Here is a 13,284-nt window from a genome sequence, read left to right as displayed (position 1 = left end):
CTGGAGGACTGAGGACCCGTGCACACGGCACAAACCTGCCCTGCACTGAGGGAAGGCGTGGTCTGACTCTCCATGGGCCGGCAGCGTGGTTGCAGCTGATGCTAAGGGGGCCGACTCACGGCGCTTTCCAAGACCTGCGGAGGCCCCTTGCTGGAGAGCTTTGGATGCCCACTGCCGCCACCCCAGGAAATCCAACACACTTTTTATTTCTCCAAATGGCACCATATCTACTTGCAGTGCTAAAGTTAAAATAGCTTCGCCCTGGCTGGCGTGGCTCTGTGGATTGAGTGCCAGCCTGCCAAGCAAGAGGCCACTGGTTCGATTCCCTGTCAGAGCACATGCCTGGGATGCAGGCCAGGTCCCCAGCTGGGGGAGTGCGAGAGACAACAGATCAATATATCTCTCCCATATCAGTGTTTCCCTCTCTTTCTCCCTCCTTCCCCCTCTCTATAAATAAATAAATAAAATCTTTAAAAAAGAGCGAGAGAAAGAAAATAACGTTTTCATGCTGGGCAGTGTCAGGTCACGGCAGGTCTAGCTAGGAACCATTGGAAACGTCCTTGTGGTTTAGGGGTGTCGTGAGGCTTGGGGCAAAAGCTGGGCAGTGGGCTCCAGGGGCCCTGGGCAGGGAATCCCCAAGATGTCCCCAGGCCCATGATCCTGGGCTCCCCAGACTTCTAGGACAAGGACCCACTCACCCCACTCTGGTGACTGACCTGCCCAGCATGAGAACAGAATGCTGAGCCACCTGGGTCCCCCAGGGTCCCCTGCCCTGGACCAGCGGTGACTTGCCGCCCACACACAGAGTGTCCTCCATCCACTCCCCACCCAGGTATCCTGAGCAGCTGCTCAGTCCAGGTTTCAGCCGCCATCTTTCAGCCTTCTCTCTTGCCCCACCCTGGGGTATTTCTGGCTCCAGGAGGGGAAGACAGCCCTGAAACCTGAGAAGAAGTCATCCTCGGTGACGGCGACGTGCTTGTACATGTGCATTAATAGAAGCCTCCCTCAGGCCCTGTCACGTGTGGGCAGCTGCTCAGCCCCATCCAGTGTCCCTCAGCCCTGAGGCCAGCCCACTCTGGCTTGGCCAAACACACTAAACTTAGCTTCTACCCCCCGCACCAGAGTCACTGCCACCACCCCAGCCCGGCTGCCACCTGCCTGTGGAGCCACTGCCACCAGACCCTTCCCAGACCACCTACTCCTCCACGACGACCATGTCCCAGGCCAAAACGCTGAAGGTCCTCATGACCCTCTTCTGCATCCTGGTGGGCATCGTGCTGGCCACGGTGGCCGTGGTGACCGACCACTGGGCTGTGCTGAGCCCCCACATGGAGCACCACAGTGCCACCTGCAAGGCGGCCCACTTTGGTCTCTGGCGGATTTGCACCAAGAGTATCATCATGAGCAACAGCGAGGACAAGAGCTGTGGATCCATCACCCTGCCTGGGGGTAATGTACCCACCCTCTGCCCTGTCCCTGCTTCCTGCCCTTCCTCACCCCCCTGGAAAAGTGGCTTACAACAGCCCTCTCGGCCCAGGGGAGAGGGTCTGAATAGCAGGAGGTAGTGCTGGGGGCCACGGCCGGTTGTAAAACGAGGGCATTTATCTCTATTTCTCTCTTCGAAGGCTCGGGGCTTTTCACCCAGAGCAGAGGGCTGGACATGCGGGACAAGAGGCTCAGGAAAGACACTGTGGACCTGCAAGACCAGGGGTTTCTGGCCCCGGCCCCGGCCCCGGCCACTCTTCTGAGTGTGCCTAGCTGTAATCTCTCCCTACAAGGACACAGGCTGAAGGGATGCGTGGAGCTGGCAGATTCCTTCCCCAGCCTCCAGGGTATAGACAGGATCAGCTACAGAACTTAAAAAGCCCAAGTGCAAAATGAAAACGCAGGGCTCCTTGCCATTGTTTCAGAACTTCAAGATGGTAACAGCAGAGTAGAAAAGCAAGCGTGGCTCCCTCCTGGGTGCGGAGCCTTGAGGGGGCCAGGGCCGAGCGCCTGTTTGTGAAGCAGGACCTGGTTGTCGAGGGGCCGCCTGCCCCATGTGAGAATCACCAGTCCTCGGTGCCCCTTAGCTCAGACCCCTTCAGAGATGAGAAGCATTTCCTTCCGTAATTTAAGCGCATCCCCTAATGTCCTGCCATGTGACCCGACCACACATTGAAGGCGAGCTCCTTGTAAAGAATACCTGGTATTATGTAGGGTGACTACTCTCCTCTGTAAATGCACAGCCTTCTCCACTTACAGCAAACAGAGCACATGCTCAGGAGAGAGTCCCGCTTGGAGAATCAGAGGCCCTAACCATGTATTGCCCACCACTGCCCTAAATGACTATGCTTCCTCCTATCGTGCCTGGGCCCCTTCCAGTGCTCACAAATGCCACTCCAAGGTAGCGGGGGACTAGGGTGAGTGTGGCACCCACCTGGTTTTCAGAATTATTCCGTTTTCTGGCTGGGTGTTCACTGAAACCTCCCCTTCAAGGAAGTCAATGCCAAGTCCTCCGAAATCCTGCAGCATGTGTGTTGGGACAAAGGAGCCCAGATCCTGTTCCTCCCACTTCCCTCCTTCCTCTTCCTTCCCCTCCTGCTGGCTCTTGCCTTGCTCATTCCCACTGGATATGCTGGAGACTTGTACATACCCAGCTGTCTTGGAAACACTGAGTCTCGGGCCTGAGGGCTTTAAATGACATGAACATGTGCTTGAAGGGTATCGCATAGCCTGATGCCCATGCCCCTCAGCCACTACCAGGCACACCCGTAAACAGATTCACCATCCAGCCAACTCCCCTGGGCAGGGCAGCGCAGGGCAGGGCAGGGCAAGACGAGGCAGATTCTCCAGGAACGCCCTGTTACGGTCCTGTCCACCTGTCCTTGGAGGCATCTGCCTTTTAAAGTTTGGTGAGTTCACAGAACAGATGAGCAGGGAGGTGAGCTGAGTCTATAGAAGGAAGAGACATACTGGCGGCAGGTTACTGAACCAGCCTCTGGGTGCCTGCAGGCATGGCCTGGCCTTGAACTTGACCAGAGTCTACCTGAGAGTGAATCAAAGTTGTGAGCTCTGCCTTACCCTAAACAAGCTTCTGACATGTGTTCCTGCCTTCTTTCCTCTCCTTTCTCTGCATGTGAACACCTTTTGCTTTCCTACCTGTACTTTAAAGGATCACTTTTTTCTGGAGGGATGAACAGAATTCATACATGTTCTCTTATTAATTATTAATAACAAGAATAATAAGAACTACAAACACAAATAGAGCACTATCTTCCAAACTTTTTTTTAAAAGAATTTTTTTTTTTTTAGAGAGAGGAGAAGGGAGGGAGAAAGAGAGGGAGAGAAACATCGTTGTGAGAGAAACATCGTTCGGTTGCCTCTCATGTGCACCCCAACAGGGGACCGAACCTGCAACCCAGGCATGTACCCTGACCAGGAATCAAACCCATGAACTTTCACTTTACAGGACAAGGCCCACCAACTGAGCCTCCTAGGTCAGGGTTGCCAAACATTGTTTTAAGTGCTTAACATATATTACCTTTGGATGATGTCAGAAAAAAAAAATGACCGTGTACAAACCTCCAAAATTCCTCTTCTTCATAAAAACAATGTAAACATTGGCAAAAATGATCAGAATAAACTTTTTCAGAACTCTGGAAATTAACCAGTCTCACAGCAACCCAGCAAGTGCTTATTCAAGAAAAATGGGTGAATCTCAGTAAGAAAAGTGAGGTTTGTGGTGCTTTGACTTGCTCTATTGTCATTTCTCCCCAACTCTGTCACAGCCTCGAACATCCACACCTGGCACTCACAGTGAACCCCAGCAGCCGGGCAGCCCCCCGAGGAGACAGAATGGGCTGGATCTCTCTCAGAGTCTCATTCCCAGAGAACTGTCACTATTTGACCTGCCAGTGGTTCCATGGATGTCCCCACTTGCAAGGCTGTCTTTATTTGATCTGACTCTGAGCATATCCAGTGGAAACTGTAGTTTTCCCAGGAGGCGTTTGTCAAAAACAATTAGAAACAATTGTTTAATACAATCACTGCCCAAAGCAGTAGATAATAGGGCAAACAATAGGGCAAACAATAGGCCAACCAAAAAGCTGGAGAATGAGATGTCCACGGGTGGCTCTGAAAAAGTCCCAACACACTCCTGGGGACTTAGGAAACCACGTGCGAGCCCAGTGCGATATGCATGCACCAGAGAGGCCTGAGGAAGCCCTGAGCTCTGTCCTCTGGCTTATCTTGAGGCTGCGCGCAAGCACAAAGTGAAGGCTAAGGCAGAAATGTATACTGCTTAGCTGAGCGCTTTCCTCTCTGCTTAACACCGAGCCCCTCAGTAAAGACTGGCAGGTGCATTCGTTCCAAGAATTTTAGGAAATTTGTGAGCTGACCGCCAAATTAACTGAGCAGAGATTTCAGTGGCCACGTGACAAAGAATATAGACATTACAAAATTAATTCAGAAAGTCACTAAATAAACAATAGTAACAAAGAGCAACAGGAACAAACCCTGGGTAAGAGTGGGAACTAATTTCTGGAGTTGCTACATTATATTGTTTAAATGTCCCAGTTTTTAATTTAAATTTTAAAAATTATAAAACCTGCAAAGAATTAAAAATACATGGCCCATACAAAAGATGAAGGAAAGAAGTCAATAATATAGCCTTAAGGAAGGCCAAATATTGGACTTACTAGACCAAGACTTTAAATCATCTATTTTAAATATGTTCAAAGAACTAAAAGAAACCATGTCTAAAGAACTAAAGAATGATGTCTCATGAAATAGAGAATATCAATAATGAGATAGAAGTTATTTTAAAAGGACCTAATAGAAATTCTGGAGTTGAGAAATGCAATAACTGAAATGGAAAAAAGAAAGAAAGAAAGAAAATCCCCAGAGGGGTGCAATAGCAAACCTGAGCAAGCAGAAGGACAAATCCATGAACTTAAAGATAAGTCAATTGAGTTTCACTAGACTGAGAAACAGAAAAAATAAATAAAAATGAACAAAGCCTGACTAATATATGCATAATGGTACTCCCAGAAGGAGGAGGAGAAGAGGGGAGAAGGATGAGGGGGGGGAGAGAGAGAGGAGAGCAGAAAGCATATATGAAAAATAATGACCAAAATTTTTCCAAATTTGAAGGAAAACATTAATCTAGAAACCCATGAAGCTTAATGAACTCCAAGTAGGATAAATCAAGATCTAGATACATTGCAATCAAAAGATAGATAAGTGGAAAGAGAAAGACAGACTCTTGGGAGAACACACAAGAAATTCTTAGTAAGAAAAAGAGCTAATTTTTCGCAAAAATGGAGGCCAGGAGGAAGTGGGAAAATATATATATAAACTCATATAATCCTCACTAAATTTTCTATGAGGTCTATATTGTCATTATCCCATCTTACAGATAAAGAAAATGAGGCATAGAGAAGTTGAGTAATTTGACTGAATTCACACAATTACCATGACAGAGTATCCAGGCTTCATACTCTCAAAATTCACCTTTTTAGTGGCCACATTATACTACATTACAACCACCCAGTGAGGAAGCTTTTGTTCCACAGGTGATTGTCATTCTACATGTGGGGAAACTGAGGCTCAGAGTGGCTGTCCCAAGGCTAACCTATTAACAAGTAAAGGCTCAACACCCAAGTCTTAAATACAGAGCCTCTTTGCTCTCGGGCCCCCTCCCTTACCCCTCACTATATGTACAAATACAACTCCCGAAAGCTGCTGACCCAAGAAAACACATAAGAGGGCCAGCCTCTGACATGACATGGACCAGGAGCTGGTGCCACAGAGGAGACTTTCCTGTGTCCCATTAAGCCATAGAATGCTGGAGGCTCTGAGGACACAAATCATCTAATTTGATTTTCCACTGACCTGAAGAATTTTAAAAGGACTGTCATGCACAAGACCAACATCTGAGGTCAAGACTAGCGCCTCCGGAAAGCGAGCAGGACTCCCACAGTTGAAAAGAGAAGCTGGCTGCCCGCAAGCCCTTGGTCCGGGCGGGACGCTGTCTCTTCCAGGCTCTGCCTCTTTAGGGCACAGCAGCTGCCTGCCCCAGGCCCCCACTTCCCTAGTCGCCCATGTTATCTTCCAGTACTTGGTGCGGGGACTGGGGCTATGTGACAACACATGATGCTACTGCCCCCAAGAACATAAACACCATCCACGTAAGTCCATGCTGGAGACCCAGGCCACGACTAGACTTCTTTCTCATAGGACAGCAGTGCTCTGAAGCTCTGGGGTAGGCTCTTGGGGTTTTCTCCAACCCATGTTATAAAAGCCTTCAACCAGGGAGTAGAGGGAGATGGAGGACAGAGACATTGTTGGAAGCAGGAAGCACTTTTACAAAAAGAGGGAAGACAACCCTGGCATTGATGCAAGTAAGAAGTGGGTGAAATATTTCTTCCAACCCCTAAAGTACTAGTTCTCTCGGTTTTGTGCAAATCAACGAAGTATTTTTTTACATATTTAAGTCTGTAGCAACCAGCATCGGATACACTAACAGTGATAACCCAGAAACATCCCCTAATTGTACAAGTCGTTCCAACTATCAAAGACGGATCTGTATTCACTCAAGGTTGGCTTGGAGTTAAATGTACCTTCTGTTCTAGTTCTTTGAAACTGGCACAGTTAGATGTGGTTCTGTATAGACAGTCACTCCCTTAACCACAGTATTTGGTTGGCCAGAACACTCCAGCCCCAGTCAAGCCCAATAGCTGCGTTCACCATATTTTTAAAGAAATAACCCACCAAAAGTTTTAGAACACTGAGTCTTCTGATTGTCTGTGGCAGATACTTCTGAAATACAGAAAAATAGAAATACAAATACTAAAAATCACCACGAGCCCTTTGCAGAGACAAAGGGGGTTGGAGGAGCTCGGGGTTCCTAGCCGAGATCCCAGGTCATCCCCCTCACGTTGGTTCCTCTGCCAACTTAGTCCAAGCCCTTGCTTCTGCCCGTGAAGGCCAGGAGCCCGTGGCGGCAAAGTGGGATGCCCTGAGCTCTGTGGAAGTGTCACAGATGCCCGGTGGGGGCTGCGGAGGACAGCAGAGTGGCAGAGGCAAGGAGGCTCAGGATCTGCACAGGGTCCACATGGGACCGTCACTGGCCCTCTCCTCCAAATCCCCTACCTATGACCACATGGCCGACGCAAGGCTCATCTCAAATGTCCTTCCTTTTCAAGTGCCCTCGATGTTTGCTTTACCCGCATGGCACCCAAAGGGTCAGGGACAGGTCTGCCCATCTCAAGAGGACCCTGGGCAATTCTTGAGTGACAGTGGCAGATGCCTGGCTTGACTAGCCCTAAATGAGCGTCATGTTGGTGCTGGGAGTGTCCAGGCTGAGCTCTGGGTCTGACATGCCCCGACGCCTGCTGGGTCCATCAGGGACCACGAAGGAGCCTGCAGTCTCCAGTGGGCAACCATGGGGCCCTGAGTGGGTGTCCCTCCCAGGTTCAGGGCAAAAAACACTGGCCTTTCGCATGTGCTAAGTCCAAGAGAGGGGAAAAGGTTGGCCTGTCTGTCCTCAGACCATAAATTCAGCCACATGAGAGGGAAGTAGAGACTTCCACATGTCCTCGGTGGGAACCCTGCCCGCTGGGTGCCCACTGGGTGCCCCCACCCTGCACCCCCATGTGTAAGAACTTTGAACAGTGGATGGGAAGGCCAGGAGCACTGTCCTTGGGTCACTGAGGGGAAAATCCTGCCACACACCAGAATGCACAAGCTTGCTTCCCAGACATGCAGCTTCCCCCGGTGATCCCAGCTATGTTTTTGTGCCAACACCCAGCGGCGGCAGCGGCTTGTCCAGAACAGAGCCTGGCATTTATCTGGTGAGGTTGACAACACAAACGCGACCTGTGTGAGCGTAGCCTCAGAAACCCAGAACCGCCACGCAGTTGGGCCTGGGCCAGGCTCTCGATGGGCCGTCACCTCAGGCCCTCTGCTCCGGAGGCCTCCGACTTGAGGACCGCGAGTAGTCAGAGAGGCGGCTGACCGTGAAATACACTTGAACTCAGTCCGTTCTTTTCAGAGGGTTTTCAATAACAACCAAAATTGGCCCTTAAAGAATGAAACAGAAATGGTCCTTTGTCCAGAGGGAGGTATGTGGTGACGTACAACATAGCACAAGCCATTTTGAAGCAGTGATTCAAGAGAATCTATAGTTAATAATCTAACAAATATAAGAGGGTTATGCTTTAAAATAGCACTGGAAGCTGTGAGAGGAAAAGAGCAGCTTCGTTCTGACATCACCACTGGTAGTCAGACACCCCAGGTAACTTGGTTCAAAAAGAAAGTGATTTAAATATAGAAGCTCAAAGAGAAGGTGGTTTACCTCTGGAACATTTACTGCTGTTAAGCCAGGCTTGGTCTCCAGGGGTCATTTCCTTTCTCCACCATGGCAGTGGCAGCAACTCTGACCTGGGGGAGGAGGGGAGAGAGGGCGGGCCGGCTTCAGTGGCAATCAGGTGACTTAGGCCCGACAGAAGGAAGCCGGCATTCAGACGGAGGCAGGGCCTCAGGTGCCTCTTCAAAAGAAAAGAGGCATCAATGGCCTGGCTGAAACGTAAAAACAGCCTGAAGGTAAAGAAATGAATGCACAGGCCAGATGGCATCTAAACAGGGATGTTTTCTATTGAAGATCATGGATCCACATGGGCTTCACACAAATGAAAAGCAACATAATTTCGCTTTCTTAAAGAAATGAAATAATAGAACATATTCATCTACTTCCTAAATCAGGAGTAAAGAATATTTAACTGTATTCAATATGCAATAAAACTATACTTTGAATTCATAGTATGTCTAGTTATGAGAGAGATGAAAGGAAAAAAAAATAGACGAGAAATCATGCCTGAAATTACATTTAAAATCAGCAGGAATTTCTTTGTTCTGGGACTTTCCTCTACCTCCCAACCAAATCCAGATTTTGGGTCCTGCTGTCCACAGATCTTCTCTGGCTTTTCTGATACTTATCAGGTGAGCCAAGGGGGAGGTCCGGGCTGGGCTGCCTCCACAGCCCCAGGTGCTGAGGGCCTGATAAAAGGATGTGCTGGTCACATTCGGCCCTTGGATAGATTCTCTAGCCATCGCCCCGTCCATCCAGGTGGCCCACTCATAAAATCACTTTGTGGGGCATTTTTAAGGGCCCTGGAGTAGGGCTTCCCAATCATCAGAATCTCTTGGAAAGCTTTTGGAAAACACTGCTTGCTTCCCAAGTCATACCCAGTGAATCAGGTCGGCCTGACCACTGATAAGAAACACAGCTCTAGATTCTGGTGTGATCCAGGGTTTCTCTCAGCACTGCTGACACTCTGGGGCTGTCTTGTGCATAGTGGATATTTACTAGCATCCTGGCCTTTACCCACTAGATGCCAATAGCAGCCCTGCCCACTTGTGACACCAAAAATGTCTCCAGACATTGCCCAGTGACCCCTGCGGTACAGGATCAGACCCAGCCGAGAACCACTGTTAAGCCCTTTGTTGACCATGTATCCTGTACTCCCTGACAAATAGCTTGAGCCCTGGGCCTCGGTTACCTCATCTGCTTAATGGGCTCAGCACCCACAGTGCTGCCTGCATCTTTGACTCAGTCAGCCTTGGCTCCCTGAAGCTCTCCCGGCCTCTTATGCAGCCCCTTTAACCTAGTGAAATTTTGGTCTAATGGTCAGAGAAAGATGCTTGTCTCAGCCCTGAGTGAGGGTCTGGGGACAAGACGACCAGCCATCTGGTAGGTCCCTTCACGCCCACCCCAACGAGATCACACCCACCCTGTCTGGGGCTGATCCTCTGCCTCGGCTGCAGGCCCTTTCCTCTCAACTCATAGGCTGTCTCCCTCCTTTGCAGAGAAAAACTGTTCCTACTTCAGGCATTTTAACCCAGGCGAGAGCTCAGAGATCTTCGAATTCACCACTCAGAAAGGTAAGGCCACAGTGGAAAGTGGGGAGGGCAGGGAGGAGTGACTGCCATCACACGCTGCTGAGCCAGAAAATCATTTGGCACAAAAGCCCTGACTCCCCCGCGTTTGATGAAAACAGCCCTGTCACCCTCTGCGCTCTGGAGACAGAAGTGCTCCATCTCCGCGCGTCCAGAGCCTCCGTCCATCAGGGCTGGCGAGAGGCTGCAAAAGGGCCTGTTCCCGGTAGGCTCCTGAGTTGCAGAAGGAATGCGTTTTCCAACAGAGCCGGAGGGAAGCTGTTGTGACAGGAGCCAGGAAAATAGAACAAGTACTCACAGTCCCCGCGACGGTTTGCAGGGCTGGTGGCTCTGCATCTGCGGGCAACTGTCCGATTCCCTCCCTCCCGATCAATCACTCCCCAAGAACAGGAGAGCAGGAGGCGTTGGGAGGCCTGGGGCCTTCGGGAACCGCGGAGCTCGCACACACCCCGCCGTGGTAGTGAGTACAGGCCCCCATCTGCACCCCTGCGGACGGCGGCACACAGCGTGGGCGTGCACACACACTCACTCTGACGATCCTTATATGCCAGGACAGCGCTAACACAGACACGGGCGAGTCTCACCCCTGTGGCACGCGTGTGTGCGCACGCCATCACAGTTGCTGTGCTCTGCAGCGAGCCACACTCCCAGAGGCCGCTTGTCAGCCCCTTTCTGCCCGACTGCCTGCCCACTTCTGCCCTGTCACTCAGAGGACGTTTTCTGCTCTAGAAAGGCTTCCAGCCACATGCCTCCCACACAGTCTGAGGCCTCTGTCCCGGGTGTGAGCAGGGGGCTGGACTTGCAGTTTAGTGCAACCTGGGAGTTGGAATGAGGCCATTACCCGTGTGCCACTTTGAGTGATTTCCTCTCTCGGGTCCTCAGTCTTCCCAGATATGCAATAGGAATTATAGCATGTGGTATTGTCACTCACCTGGTTGGTGGCACAACCAGCCTTGACCCGAGGCCCTGGGACGAGGCTGCTGAGGCGTCCTCTGGGCCCCTGTGTGTGTTGCAGAGTACAGCATCTCGGCCGCCGCCATCGCCATCTTCAGCCTCAGCTTCGTCATCATAGGAACCATCTGCGTGCTCCTGTCCTTCAGCAAGAAGCGGGATTACCTGCTGAGGCCGGCATCCATGTTCTACGCCTTCGCAGGTAGCATGGGGGCTCCTGCCCGTGTGCCCCCGGCTGGGGGGACGATGTCCCGGAGGGAGGGATGCTGCCACCCAGCCTCACACTGACCTTGGGATATGAGTCTGGAGAGATTCCCAGGCTCCACGCAGCAGCAGACTTGGTCTCATCACCTCTTGGTGGGTCTAGAAGCAGGGCAGGTGCTGCCAGTTTGTCCGATTCTCACAAAGGCTTAATCAGCAAGCCACTGAGAGCGATGCCAGTTACCATCAATTTTTTTAACTTAATATTTTAAAAAAACTAACCAAAGATGGGGAGAAACGCAGCTAACCTGAGACTGGGGGAATTGCGCGGTGGGCTGGCAGCTGGGTCACTTTTGCAGGGGCCCGTTTCGGCCCAGCGTCTTGGGACAGTTTCTCACGGGGCTGGGTCTTCACCGAGTCCTGGAGCAGACGCGGGGGTGGGGGGTGCCGGCCCGGGCGGGGCCCTGAGCGAGCCGCTCTGCCCTCAGGCCTCTGCATCTTCGTCTCGGTGGAGGTCATGCGGCAGTCGGTGAAACGCATGATCTACAGCACGGACACCGTCTGGATCGAGTACTACTACGCCTGGTCCTTCGCCTGCGCGTGCGCCGCCTTCGTGCTCCTCTTCCTGGGCGGCCTCGCCCTGCTCCTCTTCTCCCTGCCTCGAATGCCCCGGAACCCATGGGAGTCCTGCATGGACGCCGAGCCCGAGCACTAGCCCTCCTGGGGCCCCAGCGATCCTCAGGGCTTTCCCCTCAGCAATCCGAGCCCAGCCCAGACACTCTAGAAAGAGGCGGGAGCTTTCCATCTCCCCTGTTCCCACCTGCCCTGCGACAGCTGCCGCTGTTTCCCCTCTCTGAGCTCTTCTCTGGGCTGTGACAGGCACCTCCACGAACCCAGCAAGAGGACGTGATTCAGACCTGCCCACGGTGGGAAAGAGGCAGGTCTGGCAGGTGCGCAGGTGTTTGCAAAGGCCTGACCTTCCGCTGCAGCTCGAAGTTGGTCCCCACGGTGCCAGCTGTCTTTGATAAGCTGGCTGCCGTTGTCCTCTTAGCCTTATAGAGACGGTCTGTGCGTACTGCCAGCTGCAGATGTTCTCCTGTGTCAATAGCCAGCCCCTCTGTCCTCAGAGACAAGACACCCCCTTTCCCGTGAGCTGAACATCCCGTCCTTGGCTTCCAGGAGGCCTGAGAAGCATTTTTAACTGGGTATTTTCTGACTGTGGTTTGAAATAAAAGATCTTTGAAAACTTGCTTTGTCCTTGTACTGTGCACTAGCAACCACCAGGATGCTGGCTGCGGCTCCGGGGCTGCGCTGACCCCGAAGGAGAGAGGAAAGCATGTCCCTGGGAATGCTGGGGACTCGGCGGGGGGGGGGGTACGGAGGGAGAGAGCGGTCCTGTTTACCGAGAGGTTCAAGCTTGTACTGGGCCCCGGGATTTTCTTTGAGAGAAACCAGAGACCATCTGACTACCCAAGGGTGTTAAAAATAGGAGGGGTTATTTCCAGAGCGCTGGCACGCAAGGCATCCAAGTGCTAACACAGCACCCAAGCAGAAGGGCCACAAGTGTCTGACTTCTGAGGCTGGATTTTTGTTGCAAAGCACATCAGGAAGCAGGGCTTAGCAGCCCGACAAGTAGGGCCACATGGGGTGCCATCATTTACACCCTTCTGCCTTCCAAAGCCCCCCCTCCCCCTGTACTCACCCAGCTCTGAGATGCAGCGAGTCAGACAGCGCTGGCAGTGAGGGCCCGCGTGTTCTGTGCCTGGAACATGCACCAGGGGTCCCGCGGGGAGCTCATTCTTCCAGGGCGGCGTGCCGGCTGCGGGCTGTGGGCCAAGCCTGACCCTCCGCCTATGGTACAGCTCAGAAGTTAAGGACGCCTTTTCTTTCTTTCTTTCTTTCCTTTTTTTATCCATTTTAAATGATTTTTAAAAGTCAAAAGAAAATGACATTTCATGATGTGTAAGAAGGAAGATGGTTGACCTCATTCCTTATTCTACAAGCTCCATTTTGGAGGTCAGCATTATTGGTTTATTATTATTACTTTTAGCAGAATTAAACTAGTGTGCATTTTCTATTTCTACCTGGGTGCCTGTGTTTTTATTTTTTAAAGGTTTTATTTATTTATTTTTAGAGAGAGAGGAAGGGAGGGAGAGAGAGAGGGAGAGAAACATCACTGGGAGAGAAACATTG

At 51.4% G+C, this 13,284-nt stretch overlaps 2 protein-coding genes across 2 annotated transcripts in view; both read left to right on the top strand.

Moving 5' to 3' along the window:
• PRKCA (protein kinase C alpha) overlaps window positions 1–13,284 on the top strand; it is a 546,763-nt gene that overhangs the window by 520,283 nt on the left and 13,196 nt on the right. The gene's annotated exons all lie outside the window — the stretch shown is intronic.
• Window positions 1,033–12,337, top strand: CACNG1 (calcium voltage-gated channel auxiliary subunit gamma 1). Its single transcript, XM_054573069.1, has 4 exons — window positions 1,033–1,449; window positions 9,850–9,924; window positions 10,955–11,092; window positions 11,580–12,337. Exons 1-4 carry the CDS (start codon window positions 1,215–1,217, stop codon window positions 11,804–11,806), a joined length of 675 nt encoding a protein of 224 aa, XP_054429044.1. The 5' UTR covers window positions 1,033–1,214; the 3' UTR covers window positions 11,807–12,337.

This window comes from Pteronotus mesoamericanus, unplaced genomic scaffold (genome assembly GCF_021234165.1).
Source record: "Pteronotus mesoamericanus isolate MK-2021 breed Mesoamerican mustached bat unplaced genomic scaffold, CSHL_Meso_final contig_246, whole genome shotgun sequence".
Classification (NCBI taxonomy): domain Eukaryota; kingdom Metazoa; phylum Chordata; class Mammalia; order Chiroptera; family Mormoopidae; genus Pteronotus; species Pteronotus mesoamericanus.
The sequence above is the reverse complement of the archived record's forward strand: the minus strand, read 5'-3'. Positions and strand labels throughout refer to the sequence as shown.